The sequence below is a fragment of the Haliotis rubra genome, unplaced genomic scaffold (genome assembly GCF_003918875.1).
Source record: "Haliotis rubra isolate DU_JTF1 unplaced genomic scaffold, ASM391887v1 Scf61, whole genome shotgun sequence".
Lineage (NCBI taxonomy): Eukaryota > Metazoa > Mollusca > Gastropoda > Lepetellida > Haliotidae > Haliotis > Haliotis rubra.
The window spans coordinates 773,157-792,858 of NW_025767313.1; the positions used below are offsets into that span (position 1 = coordinate 773,157).

At 40.9% G+C, this 19,702-nt stretch overlaps 1 protein-coding gene across 1 annotated transcript in view; it reads left to right on the forward strand.

Moving 5' to 3' along the window:
* LOC124255777 (ubiquitin-like modifier-activating enzyme 6) overlaps positions 1 to 19,702 on the forward strand; it is a 92,908-nt gene that overhangs the window by 54,682 nt on the left and 18,524 nt on the right. The window contains exons 12-15 of the mRNA XM_046689694.1: positions 7,610 to 7,686; positions 10,859 to 10,925; positions 11,401 to 11,547; positions 19,504 to 19,568. Of these exons, the coding sequence (XP_046545650.1) occupies positions 7,610 to 7,686; positions 10,859 to 10,925; positions 11,401 to 11,547; positions 19,504 to 19,568 (356 nt within the window). The remainder of the gene's footprint in view (positions 1 to 7,609; positions 7,687 to 10,858; positions 10,926 to 11,400; positions 11,548 to 19,503; positions 19,569 to 19,702) is intronic.

The following is a 19,702-nucleotide window of genomic DNA, read 5'->3' on the forward strand; positions in this document are numbered from 1 at the left end:
TCTGTGGTCTCTACACTGTGTCCTGTCCCTGGCTGTGGTCTGCTGTCCCCCTGTCTGTGTCTGCTACTCTGTGTCCTGTCCCTGTCTGTGGTCTGCTACTCTGTGTCCTGTCCCTGTCTGTGGTCTGCTACTCTGTGTCCTGTCCCTGTCTGTGGTCTGCTACTCTGTGTCCTGTCCCTGTCTGTGGTCTGCTACTCTGTGTCCTGACCCTGTGTGTGGTCTGCTACACTGTGTCCTGTTCCTGTCTGTGGTCTGCTACTCTGTGTCCTGTCCCTGTCTCTGGTCTGCTACTCTGTGTCCTGTCCCTGTCTGTGGTCTGCTACACTGTGTCCTGACCCTGTCTGTGGTCTGCTACACTGTGTCCTGTCCCTGTCTGTGGTCTGCTACTCTGTGTCCTGACTCCTCCTGTCCCTACACTGTCTGTCCTGTCTGCTACACTGTGTCCTGTCCCTGTCTGTGGTCTGCTACTCTGTGTCCTGTCCCTGTCTCTGGTCTGCTACTCTGTGTCCTGTCCCTGTCTGTGGTCTGCTACACTGTGTCCTGTCCCTGTCTGTGGTCTGCTACTCTGTGTCCTGACCCTGTGTGTGGTCTGCTACACTGTGTCCTGTTCCTGTCTGTGGTCTGCTACTCTGTGTCCTGTCCCTGTCTCTGGTCTGCTACTCTGTGTCCTGACCCTGTGTGTGGTCTGCTACACAGTGTCCTGACCCTGTGTGTGGTCTACTGAACATAATTGAACGGACAACGAGTGAGACACAAATTTGAAACATTTTGACGTGCACTTACTGCATTCAGACATAAATATTAGGATGCATTTTTCTGTAATAGGTTGCACTGGTGGATGTTATATATTAGCTAATTCTAAAATGCTTAACAAATGATCAAAGGCCTCGAGTACTTTAAGTAACTTTTTGGCATCATGCCACACTGAACTGATGTCACTGTGCCATTCTAGCCTGATCTCTCAATATCAGACGCACCTTTGGTAACTGTATGTCAGTTGTCATTAACAGTCTCTAACAGCGCAACTCCCCCAGTTAACACTCTGTTTCATGATTTGCAGTTGCTTCAGTCAGCTAACGTCGCTGGTGGAAACTGTATGTTTAACTTGAGTCACAGTTAAACAGCGACATGGCAATGTTAGTAACTGGGCCTATGTCCACACTCCCTCAGTGTGATGTAGAATGTCGTGGGGCTAGTCAGTTTAATGTTGATGTACTCATCTAACTTTTCATCACTTGTTCTATTGGCAGAGAGTATCTTAACATGGAGGGGCAGACACAGTAGAACAGCATGTCACTGTCTGAGTGCTTTAACCTTATAACAGTCCAGGGCAAATCTGTGCTTTATTACACTATACATGAGGGTAGACTGAACTCTATTTCCTAATTCGAGTCTTGTTACAAGTTACAACATGTGACATTGGCTTATATAATGGGTCAAGATCATATTGATTTATAGTTATTTGTTACACTTCTTATCCAAAACTAGAAGTGGTATCATTAAACTGGAAATTTCTTGAGAAAGTCGCAGGGGCCACTAAGTTTTATGTTTTAAAGATATCTTGCAACAAACGTGTTTCTCCCAACTCAAGCTGATGCAATTAAACAGGAAGTCCCTGTAACTCTCGTGTTAAGGTAGCTAGAGGCTTGGGATTTTGTTTTCAAGTTGTCTCATATAAAACATAAAGTCAAATCTCAGATGATCCCATAATACTGGAAGTGATGTGATAAGAGTGGAAACATATAATTTTGGTTGAGTAACGTTAGCCTGAGGCTATTTACTGCCTTCAAGGATTGTATTCCCCCAAATCAAAGGTAATGGTTTTGCATTAAAATGTGGTAGTATGTTATGAATTTCAGGGCTTCCTGGAAATAGAGAAAGAACTGTTTCTGTTTGTTACAGCATGAGCTCCTGTAACTTCCTAACACATTAGGGCAGTGGGGTAGCCCAGTGGTTAAAGCGGTGGCTCGTCATGCCGAAGACCCGGGTTTGATTCCCCACATGGGTACAATGTGTGAAGCCCATTTTAGTATAGAAGGTTATGTTACAAACATGAGGATGGGTAGGTGTGAGTGTCAGCTAAACATTCTGATGTCACACACAGGATTACAGAAAGTTTTAGGTATGGGTATTGACATATATCTACACAATGAGCACCCTAGCCTTGCAGAGAACATTAGTAATGGAAATTGATATATATTTATGCACTGCTTACAAATGTCGGTCTAGCGATACACAGGTAAATATACCAACCAATAACTTTGTCCTCTGTGCATGATTCCACTGCAGGTAAAATCAATGTATGAAATGTGAGTGTGTTTGGTGGGGCATCACCATCAACTGCCTTTACCATGGAAATGTATAGTTTGGGTCAGTCTTGCTATACTTCTCTAGGGATTGTGGGACTCTGACTGAGGTGGTGTCCACTGCTGTAACTTGGTGGTTGAAGCCCATGTGTAAAGCCCATTTCTGGTGTTTCTTCCTCCCTCATTCTGTGTACTTTTTCCTGTTGAGTGAATTTGTCTCTCACAGTTTGCCCTTCACTAAATTTGCGGTATGATCACGTGGTCAGTGAGCATAAGTGTGATGTCTCCAGGACCAGCCAAGCTGACCACTAACAGCTGTCATCAAGTGGACAATCAGTTTGTTTGGTTTGTTAGTCTCATGTATTTTATACTGCAGATCAACAGAGGTCAGTGGTAGTGGTAATTGAGTAGAATGACCAGGTTAGATTTTTGGACACTTCAGTGCTATCAGTAGTGACTGAGACAAGTCAGGTCAGGTTCTATTACAAGAACAAACATGAAACCAAGGAATTATGCTGTAACTGCTCCGTTTTGACCCCCATGCATGAGTTCAGTGACAAGAACCTTTTTATCCCCAGCAACACGTTTTGTCCGTCCATGCATGCAATTTCGTCTTTTCCGGACCAGAACATAAAAACTGTTGAAATTTCTTCACCAAACTTGGCACATAGACAGGTTTTATGGTGAACTGTTGCCTTTTGGTAGTTTTGGATTCCTGGATAAAATATTTTTTGTGTTTCCATGGCAACAAGTTTGACTTCAACTGAAATTGATGGTGGTGCTCTTTTCTGGAGCAGAACCTAAAAACCATTCAATATTTCTTCACCAAACTTGGCACATAGATAGGTCTGGGGGTGATCTCATGAACTGGTGTCTTTTGGTAGTTTTGGATTTCTAAATAAAATGTTTTCATGGCAACAAGTTTGACTTTGACCAAAATTGGTGGTGGTGCTCTTTTCCGGAGAAAATACTTGAATACTCTCTTTCCACTTTGTGGGGATCCAAAAACCTAATGACATAAATCAACAGTACCACTCTATTTCCAGTATCAACATTACTAAGGTACATCAAACCATACATTTGACATAGCCATAAACAGTTGACATATTCATGAGGTATTTTTTACCATTGCGTGGGATATAGATGACTTTGTCTTCTTGTTCACTTTAAACTCAGTACCCATGAGCTAGAGTTGAGATGGGTGGATCCTCTATCACAAAACAATCTTAGGTGTACAACTATCAGAAGTCTGTGTTGCAATATGGGAGCTATGATTGCCCTGTCACTAAGTATGGGGAGAATGTGTGACCCAGTCATAGAGCCCACCTATTTGTTGTGCAGAATTACCTCCCTTCAGTGGGCCAGAATCCTTGGATTATGGGTGCAAATTCCAGATTACATTTTTAGGTTTGTGGGAACCATGACCACGCATGTGATTTTCACTACACTCATTAATGTCTGAGATATAACTCACTTTGATCTTTTTCTGCCTCAGCTGACACGCTGGAGTGTCACTGGGAATGTTTGAAATTGGTGTGTTGCTCTTTACCTTAAAAAATGCCAATGCAACTCAATCACTTGAAGTGTTGGAATATATGTTGCCTTTTATCACACATGAAACACTTTCATACATGATTAACCTGAAACCTCATTAATAAAATTTTTTTTAAACATAGTTAAGAGTTTATGAACTAATTTTCACAGAACCCATGTGTATATAAGTCAGAATCAGCCATGTCCTTGAAGAAAGAGAGTTATACACCAGACATACCTGAGTTAAAGCTGAATACTTTAGTCAATGTGTGTGTCTGTGGGCTGAAGGGCTTTAAACACAGCATGACTGATAGGTAATCACATCTCGGGTCACAAGGATGGCTGTGTACAAGACAAACAGCACTAGATGCTCGGTGAATATGGGGTGATTGATGGAAATTGAGCCAGTGAGATTTCACTTCCAATGTCACTCCATGTAATGTTGCATGGACAGTCGTATTTCACAGGAAATCAATGGCTGAGGTCAGTCTGACCTGACGCCAACACCACTTCCAGGAAAACTGCTGAAGTTTTGGATGTGTCTGAATGGTGAAATATGTTTCATGATCGATATCACTGAAGCCAGGATCTGTGCTTTACTCAACGTATTCAGTGCATTAACTCAGTATGTATAGTGCTTGGATTTGTTTATTGCTTAAGATTGGCTAAATATTTCCATAATCCAAAACATTTTCAATAAGTAGATTTGCTGTCTGTTATGAAGATGTTCAGTAAAGAACCAGTGAGGGGGTGCAGGAGTTTCCCAGTCATCTAAGATGTGTTAATGAAATCATCATGGTGGGTCCTAGAACTGGTTAACTGTGATTAGGGTGCCTGGACAGTCAATACATTATGTGTGCATGTGGGTCACCAAAGTGATAAACATGCAAGACCAGGACCGCCGCCATATAGCTGGAATATTGCTGAGTGTGGCGTAAAACTAGACTCGCTCGCCCCCTCGCTCGCTCACTCACTCACTCACTCACTCACTCACTCACTCACTCACTCACTCACTCACTCACTCACTCACTCACTCACTCACTCACTCACTCACTCACTCACTCACTCACTCACTCACTCACTCACTCACTCACTCACTCACTCACTCACTCACTCACTCACTCCTCACTCACTCACTCACTCACTCACTCACTCACTCACTCACTCACTCACTCACTCACTCACTCACTCACTCACTCACTCACTCACTCACTCACTCACTCACTCACTCACTCACTCACTCACTCACTCACTCACTCACTCACTCACTCACTCACTCACTCACTCACTCACTCACTCACTCACTCACTCACTCACTCACTCACTCACTCACTCACTCACTCACTCACTCACTCACTGCAAGACTTCCCACTTTTCTCCCAGATCAAACTGACCTGACTGAAATACCTTTCAAATTGGCATAAAACCAAACTCACTCTCTGTCAAAAAGGACAAAGTGTGTACCATTGCCGTGCCATCCTTGAGAGGTGGCAACATCTGGGCATATTATAAACAATTATATTATTGATGTCTCTCATGTATCAAGACAAGCCTTAGTATATTGTCATGATCTGATTTCAGTCCAAAATGTTTTACACCATGCCAATATTGCAACTATTCCACTGCAGTCTGTATTGAACCAGACAACTTGAGGTTGGAGCAGTGGATGACCTGCCCAACAGTGGGTTGCTTTACGTCAACATAGCATTGAAAAAGTTTGGCTTCTGTATGTTTCTGTGCCAAGAGTATACGCCAATTCCATACTGTTAGTAGACAACATTCTTTATCATCATAGAATTTAGCATCGTATCTCAGCACAGTAAACACATTAAATGTTAGCACTGATATTTCACAAGTTTCAAAACCTTTATTTTATGTGTCATATTGGAAGCAATTCCTTAAACAACTGTGGATCAAGGTTGAAACGAACACCAACAACCATCCATAATATAGATAATGAGTCTTGAGATAAAGTATGGCTTCTGAGTTATGATCAGTTTTGTCAAGTTAATTGCATAGTATCAGAATAAACTAAATGGATTTGCTTTCAATGATTGATGTAATACTGAGACATATGGCAACCGTACTTCATACTTTAGCAGTGGGATTCTGTTTGGTTTTATTGATTTTGGGGAATACATTTATGTAAACTAGAACAAGAAACACTCATCCCAAAGTTGTTCTGCTTGGAAAAGATTCTGAAGACCCACATTCCACATGGACAAGCTACATGCTGCTTATCTGTCACTGCTAGTGATGCACATGTGGCTAAGTATTTCAGTCTGTCAACCTCAGGATGATCCACTTGGATAATATGGCCAAAAAATTGCAAATGAATTTAATTACGAACAATAGAGTTGTCCTTTTTTTCCTTTTCCAAGTTCTTTGAAGTTGGATCCTGCTTGTGGAATAATTGGCTCTGTCTTGTGTAGTAAAAACATGTCAGTGATATGGACAATGCTTGTGTTGTGTTTTCAGATCAACCTGACATATTGCCATAATTAGTCTCTGCAATATGAAATTGTATTGGCCCAAATAACTGATTAATCTGTCATTGGTGCACTTTTTGCAGCTGTACTGATATCTTTTGCCTGAACAATTTCCATAGAAATCAATTCCTAATGTCAAGATGACTTTTGTGAACTGTAGCTCACCAGAGTCGAGTTCTGTTTGAGGTAGCATCATTGTACCAATACTGCCCATACAACTCCTCTAGCACATGTCTGTCTCACAGTAAAGGTTCTCGCAGGGCTGATAGATTGTCGGAACATGGAATCACTGTTCATGAGAGTAAATGTTTCACGTTAATTCATATAGTTCAGCATTAACTGTTACGTGTAATTTGTCAAGTGAAGTGGGAGTTGTTTCTTTAGCGTGTATTGGGACAGAAAGTTTACTTTAATGTTTCAGAAACTATATTTGTGATGTGTCCTATTCTATGTTTATGTTTAGAATAATCGGGTCTGTAAGTCTCGTGAGGTGCTACTTCCTTTGAGCATGCCAACTTGCGATATTTGAGCTGGGGCCAAGCTTACTTCAGGGACCAGATTTCCGGTGACAACCGTATATTCAAGAACCAGTTTTGGTTCCAAATTGTGGGACCGCCAAATATGACTTTACCAGACCGGACCAAGTGTACAACCATGCTTGTCTGTCACAGCTGTTGACAGTTGTAATATTTGGCTAATTTGGGGATGGTTAGATCGGAAATTGGCTATTCCTGCAAGAATTATCAGTTCCTTACTGTCAACTGACAACCATGAGGCCATTCGTAAAGATTTGAACATCTGTGTATAAACTGTTACCAGTGTTGTGTTTACAAACCATTCCATTGTTTTTCACCATATTGAGTAAGTGAGTTAGGCAAACCAGTGGTTGATACTGTGAGTATCCATGTTGGGGAAGTTTCAGGGTAGAATGACACACTATCATAAGTCTGCCAGGTAATACATGGGAACCTGAAACCCTACTTCTGATTCATAATGAAACCTTGGACTGAAGCCTGAGGCCCTATCACTGAGTGTCACACTGATGATTAAATTGTGTTGTATTTTCCGGAAGTGCACCATTCTTCAGTCTACTTGTTAGCTTGGGTGTTCATGTGTCAAGAGTTTCCTGATTTGATGAATTAGATGAATGACATCCAGGATGTATAAGAGCATGTTGCTCCAAACACACAAATGGTTTTTCATGTGGGTTTTTGTGAGACTTGTGACAAGATTATTAATGTTGACAGATGTGCTGATTTTCAATGCTTCTCTACGTTCCAGGCTCCTCCCAATCTCCACCTTGCATTCCTTGCTCTGGACAAGTTTCTGCAGATCAACAAACGACTACCCCATATCTGGTGAGTTGTAGCCACACATACATGTAAACCAGTATGGAGGGTTACATAGACAAACATAAATCAAGAATAAGAAAAACCACTGCACTGATCATGGATGTTTTACTATCCAGTATGGGAAGGTTTCATAAAGAATACATTCAAGAACAGGAAAAACCACTACACTGATCATGGATGTTTTTCTATCCAGTATGGGAGGGTTTCATAAAGAATACATTCAAGAACAGGAAAAACCACTACACTGATCATGGATGTTTTACTATCCAGTATGGGAGGGTTTCATAAAGAATACATTCAAGAACAGGAAAAACCACTACACTGATCATGGATGTTTTACTATCCAGTATGGGAGGGTTTCATAAAGAATACATTCAAGAACAGGAAAACCACTACACTGATCATGGATGTTTTACTATCCAGTATGGGAGGGTTTCATAAAGAATACATTCAAGAACAGGAAAACCACTACACTGATCATGGATGTTTTTCTATCCAGTATGGGAGGGTTTCATAAAGAATACATTCAAGAACAGGAAAAACCACTACACTGATCATGGATGTTTTACTATCCAGTATGGGAGGGTTTCATAAAGAATACATTCAAGAACAGGAAAAACCACTACACTGATCATGGATGTTTTACTATCCAGTATGGGAGGGTTTCATAAAGAATGCATTCAAGAACAGGAAAAACCACTACACTGATCATGGATGTTTTACTATCCAGTATGGGAGGGTTTCATAAAGAATACGTTCAAGAACAGGAAAAACCACTACACTGATCATGGATGTTTTACTATCCAGTATTGGAAGGGTTTCATGAAGAATACATTCAAGAACAGGAAAAACCACTACACTGATCATGGATGTTTCACTATCCTGTATGGGAGGGTTTCATAAAGAATACATTCAAGAACACAGGAAAAACCACTACACTGATCATGGATGTTTTACTATCCAGTATTGGAGGGTTTCATAAAGAATACATTCAAGAAGTAGAAAAAACACTACACTGATCATGGATGTTTTACTATCCAGTATGGGAGGGTTTCATAAAGAATACATTCAAGAATAAGAAAAACCACTACACTGATCATGGATGTTTTACTATCCCGTATGGGAAGGTTTAAAAAAGAATACGTTCAAGAACAGGAAAAACCACTACACTGATCATGGATGTTTTACTATCCAGTATGGGAGGGTTTCATAAACATACATTCAAGAATAAGAAAAACCACTACACTGATCATGGATGTTTTACTGGCCTGACAGAGCTGGAGCCAGAAGTACTACCAGACAATCAATACCATTCATGTTTTACTGGTCTCAGATGTACAACAAGCATCAGCCAATCAACACCTTTCTTGCATGTTTTACTGGTCTCACAGAGGTACAACAAGCATCAGACAATTGACACCTTTCTTGCATGTTTTACTGGTCTCACAGAGGTACAACAAGCATCAGACAATCAACACCTTTCTTGCATGTTTTACTGATCTCACAGGTACAGAAGCATCAATCAACACCTTTCTTGCATGTTTTACTGGTCTCACAGAGCTACAACAAGCATCAGACAATCAACACCTTTCTTGCATGTTTTACTGATCTCACAGAGCTACAACAAGCATCAGACAATCAACACCTTTCTTGCATGTTTTACTGGTCTCACAGATGTACAACAAGCATCAGACAATCGACACCTTTCTTGCATGTTTTACTTTCACAGACTACAACAAGCATCAGACTCACAGTCTCACAGATGTACAACAAGCATCAGACAGACAATTGACACCTTTCTTGCATGTTTTACTGGTCTTACAACAAGTACAACAAGCATCAGACAATTGACACCTTTCTTGCATGTTTTACTGGTCTCACAGAGTTACAACAAGCATCAGACAATTGACACCTTTCTTGCATGTTTTACTGGTCTCACAGAGTTACAACAAGCACAGACAAGCATCAGACAATTACAACAAGACACCTTTCTTGCATGTTTTACTGGTCTCACAGAGCTACAACAAGCATCAGACACTGACACCTTTCTTGCATGTTTTACTGGTCTCACAGAGTTACAACAAGCATCAGACAATTGACACCTTTCTTGCATGTTTTACTGGTCTCACAGAGTTACAACAAGCATCAGACAATTGACACCTTTCTTGCATGTTTTACTGGTCTCACAGAGCTACAACAAGCATCAGACAATTGACACCTTTCTTGCATGTTTTACTGGTCTCACAGAGCTACAACAAGCATCAGACAATTGACACCTTTCTTGCATGTTTTACTGGTCTCACAGAGCTACAACAAGCATCAGATCAACAATTGACACCTTTCTTGCATGTTTTACTGGTCAACAAGCACAGACAATCAACACCTTTCTACACTGGTCTCAAGCATCAGACAATCGACACCTTTCTTGCATGTTTTACTGGTCTCACAGAGCTACAACAAGCATCAGACAATCGACACCTTTCTTGCATGTTTTACTGGTCTCACAGAGCTACAACAAGCATCAGACAATTGACACCTTTCTTGCATGTTTTACTGGTCTCACAGAGCTACAACAAGCATCAGACAATCGACACCTTTCTTGCATGTTTTACTGGTCTCACAGAGCTACAACAAGCATCAGACAGTTGACACCTTTCTTGCATGTTTTACTGATCTCACAGAGCTACAACAAGCATCAGACAGTTGACACCATCAATATTGACAGATTAACTGAAGTGGTGTGAAATTGGTGTTCTTTAACCTCTTTTGAGAGGCCAATAAAGTTAGCTTTTGTGTTATTTTCTACTTTTATCTGTATTTAACCTTTATAGTTTGACCATGCTCCAGCAGTCTCTCAAAACACCATTTCCCAGCACAGTAAAGATCTCTTCCTTAGAAAGACCTTTCCCCAGCACAGTATAGATCTCCTCCTCAGAAAGTCCTCTCCTCAGCACAGTAAAGATCTCCTCCTCAGAGAGACCTTTCCCCAGCACAGTATAGATCTCCTCCTCAGAAAGCACCAGACCAGTGCAACTGAGACCACTAGACCAGTGAAGATGCTTGTACCCACCAATGACATCTGAATTTCTTCAAGAGCCCTGACTGTGATTCCACCTCTTTGTCAAGTCTGAACCAGGCTATTTACATTAATGCAGTCTCCTCATTTACTCCGTTGTAGGTGTGCTAATGATGCCTGTCAAATCATCTCCATGGCAACTGACCTTAACAAGCAATTGGAATCAAAGGTAGTATTTCTTTTGTGAGAATTTCTAAAGCACAAAGGGCGGTGGGGTAGCCTAGTGGTTGAAGCATTCACTCGTGACGCTGAAGACCTGGCTTCTATTCCTAACATGGGTACAATGTGTGATGCCCATTTCTAATGTCCCTCGCCATGCTGCTACTGAAAGTGGTGTAAAACAATATTCACTCACTCCAAAACACAAAACCAATCAGATAAACAATTGTAAACATTGTATAGAGAATTTCCAAGTTAATATTAAGAGTTAAAGTTTAACCAACCCCATGTAGGTAAGTAAGGTATTTGTCTGCTCCAACAGCCATGCTATAACAGCATGTTGGTTATCATGAGAAGGAGATATGCTTCACAGCAGAGGGAATTTCTTTCAAGACATTGATCTGCCATGTCAAGGAACAAAGTCATCCATCTGCCAGGTCATAAACTGAAGACAAACTGTAAGTTTGATAATCTGCATGTTGCAGGTTGCAGTCCTGGATGAAGATATTCTTCGAAGAATGTCCTTCACGTCTAGAGGCTGCCTGGCAGTGCTGTGTGCTGCCATTGGAGGATTCGTGGCCCAGGAGGGACTCAAGGCCCTGACGGGGAAGTTCACTCCCCTCAATCAGATGGTGTGTTGACAGGCTTTAACCTCTCTTCATTTCTGCTAAATACAGGGGCGGTGGGGTAGCCTAGTGGATAAAGCGTTCGCTCATCATGCTGAAGACCTGGGTTTGATTCCCCACATGTGTATAATGTGTTAAGCAATGTGTCCCCCGCTGTGATATTGCTGGAATATTGCTAAAAGCGGCATAAGACTAAACTCACCCACTCGCTCACTCACTGTCCCCATCTGGGTCAGCATCTATGTAGCAGTCATACCTTGAACTATACACTGACTCGATTTTACTCCTTTCTCAGTTTTATCTTATCAACAGCAGTGAAGTGAGAAATCTTCAGTGACTTGTTGCTGATATGTAATCAGGAATCGGCTGACACCTGTGATGTAAGATGTGCTTGGAAATAAGACTCAAGTGGATATTGCCATGTTGTTAGCATCCTACCTTGTAATAATGGAACTTGGAGTGAAGTCAGTCCAGTGTTTGTGGATGGTATTCTTTATTTATGAACTGTTCCAGTCATCAGGGAAATTTTATGACTAATTTGGACAGTTGGGACTCTCAAGTGAGTTTGAGATAACTGGGAATTCGACACATCATGTTTGACAGATCTGAGTGCTAATGGTGATAGAAATAGATGAATTTCACTGGAACTGGTAGGTGAGTTCAAGACCCCAGGGAATTAGATAAGTACAACTGTGACATTCAACAGCTTTTTTGTAATTATACCGTAAACATTCCCTCTGGATTATGGTAGCCTTATTCCTGTGGATACACAGAATACATACAGAAAATCAAAAGAAAGTTTAACACTAAGTCATAGCTATTCCTAGTGGTATACCTAATCTACCCCTAAGTTATCTCCCTTGATCCTGACGTCACTGTATTGTTCTCCTAGAACCCTTCATAATTTTTCTGTATGGTCCACACGTGCAGAGAACCGAGTGAAATTTCATTTCAAATCAAGACTTCAATTCTTCATATATAGGTCAGTTACAAATCACATTCCACTTAATATTCAATCGCATTGCTGTTTTGCATTTATATTAGATATATTTCCAAGGTATTTAGGATCTATTTAGTTTTCCCGCCCTTTTTTGATTGACAAGTATGGCGCAGAGCAAATGTTTGCAGTGTCAGAAATTCATGGCGGATGTTGATCCCCACTTTCTGTGTGCTTCCTGTTATAAAGGCTTACCTTGCTTAATCTCGGATTGATGCTTATTGTGTCAGGAAATGTCTGAAGAAGATTGGTTGTTGATGGACAAATCTCGTTCCTTAGTTAGGTAGCGTAAACATTCATCGTCATCAGAATGTTCTAAGTCGAAGAAAGTTCAGGGATCTCCGCCTTTATATATTATATCTGAACCGAAGTCTCATTCTAGATCTAAATAAAAATCCTCTCCCCAGTTGGATATATCTGCGTTCTCAGAACTTTTGGCGGGATTTAAGTCCGATATCCAGGCGGGCCATGGATAAATCTGTGCGGGATATGGAGATGAGGAATGACGAAAAATTTAATCACCTGTCAAAACATTTGGAGGATCCTGTTTTATCCGGCAAGACAACAGATAGCCGCAGTGGCTTAGTGGTCGATGGCAAGAGCCGGGGGCCAAAGTCAGGGGTGCAATGACCGGGAAAGCCCACGGGGAGACCGGGCTGCAAGCATTTCACGGGTCTGACTCGGTCCAGACGGCACGTGATTCCCGCCCCGGCTTTACCCAGGCCACTGGGACGGCTGCTATGGATAACGGTGTATCAACCCAGCAGTCTGATTTGCACGGGCCTAGCGGTTCAGAGGACATGGCTACGGACCCGCAAGGTTATTTTGACACAGACAATCCGCCCTTAATCCCCTTAATGTCTGATGTGACAGACCAGGAGGATTCATCGGTTTATCCTTTTTTCACAACCGGAGTTTTCCATGAAAGAAGGCTAGTTGACGGTACAACCTATGGACATGTCAGCACAGGATTTTAAGCCGGGCTGGTCATTTAAAGAAACGCTGGAACTTTTGCACGGACTTTATCCTAATACTCTACCACCGCCGTCGGATGAGCAGGAGATAAATATTCCTGTGGAACTCGAATTATCAGGTTGTCTTCCCCCGGAACGGATGGCCAGGCTGTCATTACCACAATCATCATCACTTAATAAAGTGTTGGAGAATTACAACTTAGGCCTCTCCAAGGCTACGAACTTGAGTTCTTTGCCTAGGGTTTCTCATAAACCCATTTATTCCATTCATGATCGTGTTATCCCAGCCAATCAACCAAGGTAAGACAAGGACTTTAAACAGTTACAGGATACTAGAGGCTCTCGTGACTATGCATCGTTCTGTACTTTCAAGGATTGTAAGGAATTGGATATGGCAGCCTGTTCGGCGATTGATACCCTATCTTATTCAAACTGGTTTTCTGCGGGAGTTTGTGCCTTGCTCCCACCAGTGTTTCAAGATCAGCCCTTGGAATCGGATAACACCTTTAATGGACAATGTCAACAGGCTATTGAGGCTAGAGATGCCTTGACGTCGAGGAACTTGAATCAACGGTTGGCGTCGGCTCTTTTATTCCAAAATAGAGGAAGGGCTGACACTAGATCTAGAAGGGGTTCCAGTGTTACGTCTCGTTCTGCTCCATCTTCAACAAGTCGTAGTCAGAATTTTCAGAGATCTGCCTTTGATCGTGCTTCGGATTCAAGAACGCGTTCAACAAATGTGGCTTTTACTAGAGGCTCATCCTCTTCTAGGAGTAGAGGTAGGGGAGGTAGATCTTTTGTGGATCAAGATCAACTTCCAAGAAATATTGACTCAAGTCTCACTGTTCAACATTCTCTTCCTTACGAATCGGAACGTTCCTCGAAATGATATTGGATTTGGACTTTGTATGTCCGGTGACACAATCTCCAGTAGGGGGCAGATTGGCCTAATACTTAGACAATTGGAAACTAATAACATCAGACGAGTGGTTCCTGTCTGTCGTGAGCAGGGGGTTTATTCTTCCTTGGCACAAGCAGACTCCAGTGACTTGTTTTCCAGAGGGTCGTCGGTTTTGTCTTCAAGACCAGCGTTTAGCGGGAGCAAACTTAGCAATAAATCAGCTACTGGAGAAACGGGCAATCATAGAACTTCCTCCAGGGGATCAGACATGCTGGTTTTATTCACCCGTATTCCTAGTCCCCAAGAAAGATTAGGACGAAATGCGCATGATAATAGACTTGAAAGTGTTGAACAAGTTATTTTTGAGGAAACCGCCAAAGTTCAGGATGGAATCAATTGCAAACCTACGCACCTTGATTCGTCAGGATTCCAAGTTTATAAGCTTAGATCTAAAGGATGCGTATCTTCATATCCCTATTCATCCAAGATCTCGCAAATACCTAAGATTTGCGGTGAACGGACGCAGGTTTCAGGTCAGGGTGCTGCCGTTCGGAATATCTCTAGCGCCGTGGTTGTTCACAAAAATAATCTCCCTGATTCTGGCTTTTCTTCATCAACGAGGGATTGCGATACACGGTTATCTGGATGATTTCTTCGCAAAGAATGTGGTGACAGCGGTTCTCATGAAGCAAACCAACTTTATGATCCACATGTTTACGCATCTGTGTCTAATAGTTCATCCTACCAAGTCAGAATTGGTCCCTTCCACGAGAATCAAGTTTCTGGGAGCAGTCTTGGACTCAAGAGCAGGCCGTATTTATACTCCTCAGGATCGTTGGTTGGAAATATCAACCAAGATAACCAACATGTTACAGAGGCCAACTGCAGGGATAAATCTACCCCTGCGTCCCACGTCTCTGACGCAATAAATTCTGACAGGACTCATTTTTTTTTTACATGTACGTCCTCTTGGACGCAAGCTTTTGATGAAACACTAATGTTTATTTTTGTGGAGAGGCAATATCAAAGTATACATGGCTGCTTCGTAGATTAACTTCCATTCTCAAATAATTGACGTGAGCTAATAAGTACACATTATTTTTAAAACGATCGCAGCTTTCATTCGTCATGATAAGTTCATTTCCTCGTTTCCAAAAATAGACATATAGGTCACACCGAGGGAGGTAAGCGGTATGCAAATGAGATCCCAAGATTCATTGCTCGAGCATGTGCAAAACTACTAACCTAGTTTTTAAACTCTATAAATAGACACAAACACGCTAAGGGAGGTAAGCGATATGCAAATGAGGTTTTTCAAGACAAACTGATTGGTCAATGAACATTGTGACTCTGAATCCACAGTGTGAAGACAAAATCTGAGCTCTCAGTACCAGTTAGAGAAAAGAAGGAAGCTTTATTATAGTCACTAGCTGAACAACTGTTAAATCTATCTGCATGTAATTTGAAAGTGAAAGTGACATTTGACAGGGTTAAAGTTCTGCTGAAATAGAATGTCATTCTGTTGTTTAAGGTTCTGAATCTCAAGTCCTGGGAAAGTAATCATATAAATGAATCATTTCATTTATAATTATAATGACAGTTATGATATAATTCGTTCAATGTTAATAGTTAAAGTAAGACAGTTACTATTTGTGTTCATACTTGTTAAAGTGGCTTCCAGTTGGCATATTTCTTTTGATGTAATTTGTTTTTGAATCACTGAACAGAGTGAAGAAATAAAACAAAACTTTGGTTGGAATTGTAGAACTTTATTCACAAAATATTACAGTGAAATTACATGGGTCTGGCTAGTAACGTTTTTATTTTTCTAGTAAAAGAAAACATTTGCTTGTCAAAGGTCATGTAGAGCCCTGCTGTTATTTGTATAATATAGCAGTCGACATGCCGCCCAGAGAGATACTGTCAGAAAACACAAAGTTAGGACATTTCAGTCAGATTGGCCGAATACTCATCGGTTATGGCTGACTTATGACAGGGAAGGTGATTTAATATTTTGTAAACTATGTACTGAAAATGGTATGACACAAGATGCTAAATGCAGAAAGTTTTAAAATATAACTTTGACCAGACATCTCATCATCATAATAATAAACTGTCCGTTCAGGCTCCAAAACTTTGTGATGATTTCCAGGTTGCAACTACACGTATGTATGAAAAACAAGACAAAGCAGCTGTCGCCTTGATGAAATCTGTTCATTGGTTAGCTTGTGAAAACATCCCACTGACTAAGTTTAAACGTTTTGTTGACTTTTTATATGAATTTGAAAACGAAGACATTGAAATTCTCAAGGAAGGTAGAATCAACTATGATTCTCCAACCACTGCCAGTGATCTGTTAACATCTGTGTCTGATGTGATAGGGTATGAACTACAAGTTAAAATGGAAGAGTCTCCATTTGTTACGATTTAGGTACTACCAGCTCTGTTCTGTGAAATATCCCAGACCGGTCAGACTCACCTGTGCAACCTATAGTAACAATAAACCAGTTTGAATAATATTTGTGGCATTAATTTTTGTTAGGGACTCATAAAAGTTCTGAGGGACTCATAGTTATTCAGCTCAGTGAGTCCCGGGACTCAGGCAGTTGAATTTGTAGATTTATCACTGCAACTGCGTCAGTTCGTTCATGGATGTCCCTTCTAGGATCTCTCACTTCAATCCAGGATTATACTGTAAGAGGAAGACTAAGGTTAAGAATCCCGCCAATGGGGCTCAACCAGTTTCGGATGGAGGACTTGGGATTTCTCATAGCTTTTCCAGACAGAGTCCGAAGGGAGATATTATGGTGGACGGTGGACGTGAATGTGTTGCCAGGAGTTTCATTACGTCCTCGTTTACCGGATCTGACGCTTTATGCCGATGCCTCGAACACGGGTTGGGGTGCACACATGGACATCTGGCAAATTCAAGGTGTGTGGAATCTGTCAGAGGTGAATCTGCATATAAACTGTCTGGAGATGTTAGCACTGTTAAAAGCGATCCTTTGCTGGGGGAATCGCTTGTACGGGAAGAGTCTCATGTTAGTGTGACAATTCTACGGTAGTGGCTTACTTCAACAAACAGGGAGGTACCAAATCCCAACAGCTCCTCGGGATCACTCAGGATCTGTATCAAGCAGTGGACGCTATAAATTGTTTAATCAGAGCTCACCACATTCCAGGTCGGAAGAATATCTTAGAGGACTCATTATCTCGACAGGACAGAGTGATCTCAACCAAATGAACTCTCAAGGAAGAGGCATTCGATTTGATAGGACAGACGTGGGAAATTCCAAACATAGATCTGTTTACGACTTCCAGGAATTTTCGGATACCAATGTTTGTGAGCCCAGTACCGGATCCATTGGAACAATACAGGATCAAGGGAGATAACCCAGGGGTAGATTAGGTATACCACTAGGAATAGCTATGACTTAGTGTTAAAATTTCTTTTGATTTTCTGTTTGTATTCTGTGTATCCACAGGAATAAGGCTACCATAATCCAGAGGTAAGTTTACTAACAATTACTAACAATACATGTAATTGTTCCTTTTGAAGTATTCAGTGAATAATTTGGGTAATCTTGTTACCAGTATCAGTTAAATCAGCATGTTTTTCAGCTAAAGGTCATTTACCAGAGAGAAACTATTTTCTTTGGCCCAAACACTCATTCAGTATGTCTTGTACAGTTCAAAGAGAAAATTACAAAAGATGAAGAATCTGGATTGTGTTTTTCAAAAAAATCTTTTTTTTCTAAGAATTTATTTGATCTTTTAATCTTTGATTCGCAAACACTGTATTCTTTCCAGGTGCTGTATTTGGTTTTAAAAACCCTTTGAATGAGGATTTTCACAGCAGTATCCGTGTGATGTTTTTTCCTGGCTTGTAGAAGGTTGTTAGTTCTGATGACTCAACAAGATAAGGTCCTATATCAGAAATCAATACTGTTCAATTATTGATTTTGTGCCAAACGGCATTTAATCATCTGTTTTTAATCTTTGGAACATATGTATGGTTTCTCCTTGATCCATGTCCCAAAAATATCCAATTTTTCATTATGACAAATGATTTGTCTACAAATATTCTGTGTTTGATGATCATGTATGCTTGATTTTCATGACAACTAAGTTCATTGATGATGTTGGGAACATGTTTGTAACATTGTTGTAGCATATGTAATGAGTCCTGATCTGTATGTAATTGTGTTTGAGAATTTGTTTACTGACAGATTACATTTATAAAGCTTGACTGCAGCTTGCATCATCAGGTTATTCATAGGTACTGTTATAAATATGGATGTTGTTATAAACTGTTATAAATCTGAAAATATTTTGTCGTACGGACTCATACCAGAAACATACCAGTAAATGCTTGCAAAGTTCAGCTGGGGTGCATGCTGCTTCTGTGTTCCAATAAATAGGTTGTGGAAATTTCCGAAAGAGTCATGTGTGGAATATGAACACCATAATCCAAGTTGTCGGAAGGTTAATGTTTTGCAGACTGGCAGGAGTACCGCTAATTCAGTTGTCAATTACTTGATGTGTTTTGTTTAGTTATGGATATTAAAATGTGTATGGTTTATACATTGTATGCATACATAGAAATAGTTTAAATACCTTGATTATACCTATTGTAACTGTCATGTGACACTTAAATAGAATACTTCTGTCTGTCTGTCTGATGAACAAGATCTAGGAAATACACATGAAGCTCCAGCACTTCTAGACAGCTGGTTAAGCATTGGGTCATATAGAAGTTAGGATCATTGTTCAATAATGCTGTCTTTGTCTGTACACAATGACTTGTTATCCCCCGCAACGCGTTTTGCGGGGGGTATTAAAATGGACTCCGTCCGTCCGTGCACATTTGTCTTTTCCGAAGCAGAACTCTAAAACCATTCTATATTTCTTCACCAAACTTAGCACATAGATAGATCTGGTGGTGTACTGGTGCCTTTTGGTAGTTTTGGAATTCTGAATAAAAATTTTTTGGGCGTTTCCATGGCAATTAGTTTCATCACCTGAGTAAAATGTGACTAATAATCTGGTGGGAATCCTTGGTAGTGAATCAGTAATTTGTTGTGTTGCAGCTCTATCTGGATGCCATGGAGATCCTGCCTGGCCTCGACGCTGACAAGCAGCAGTTTCAAACCAGGTATATACTACACAACCCCATACAGGGTATACATGATGTAGCAGATACATTGCACAACCCCATACAGTGTCAGCATCATGTAGCAGCTGTACTACACAACCCCATACAGTGTCAACCCCATACAGTGTCAGCAT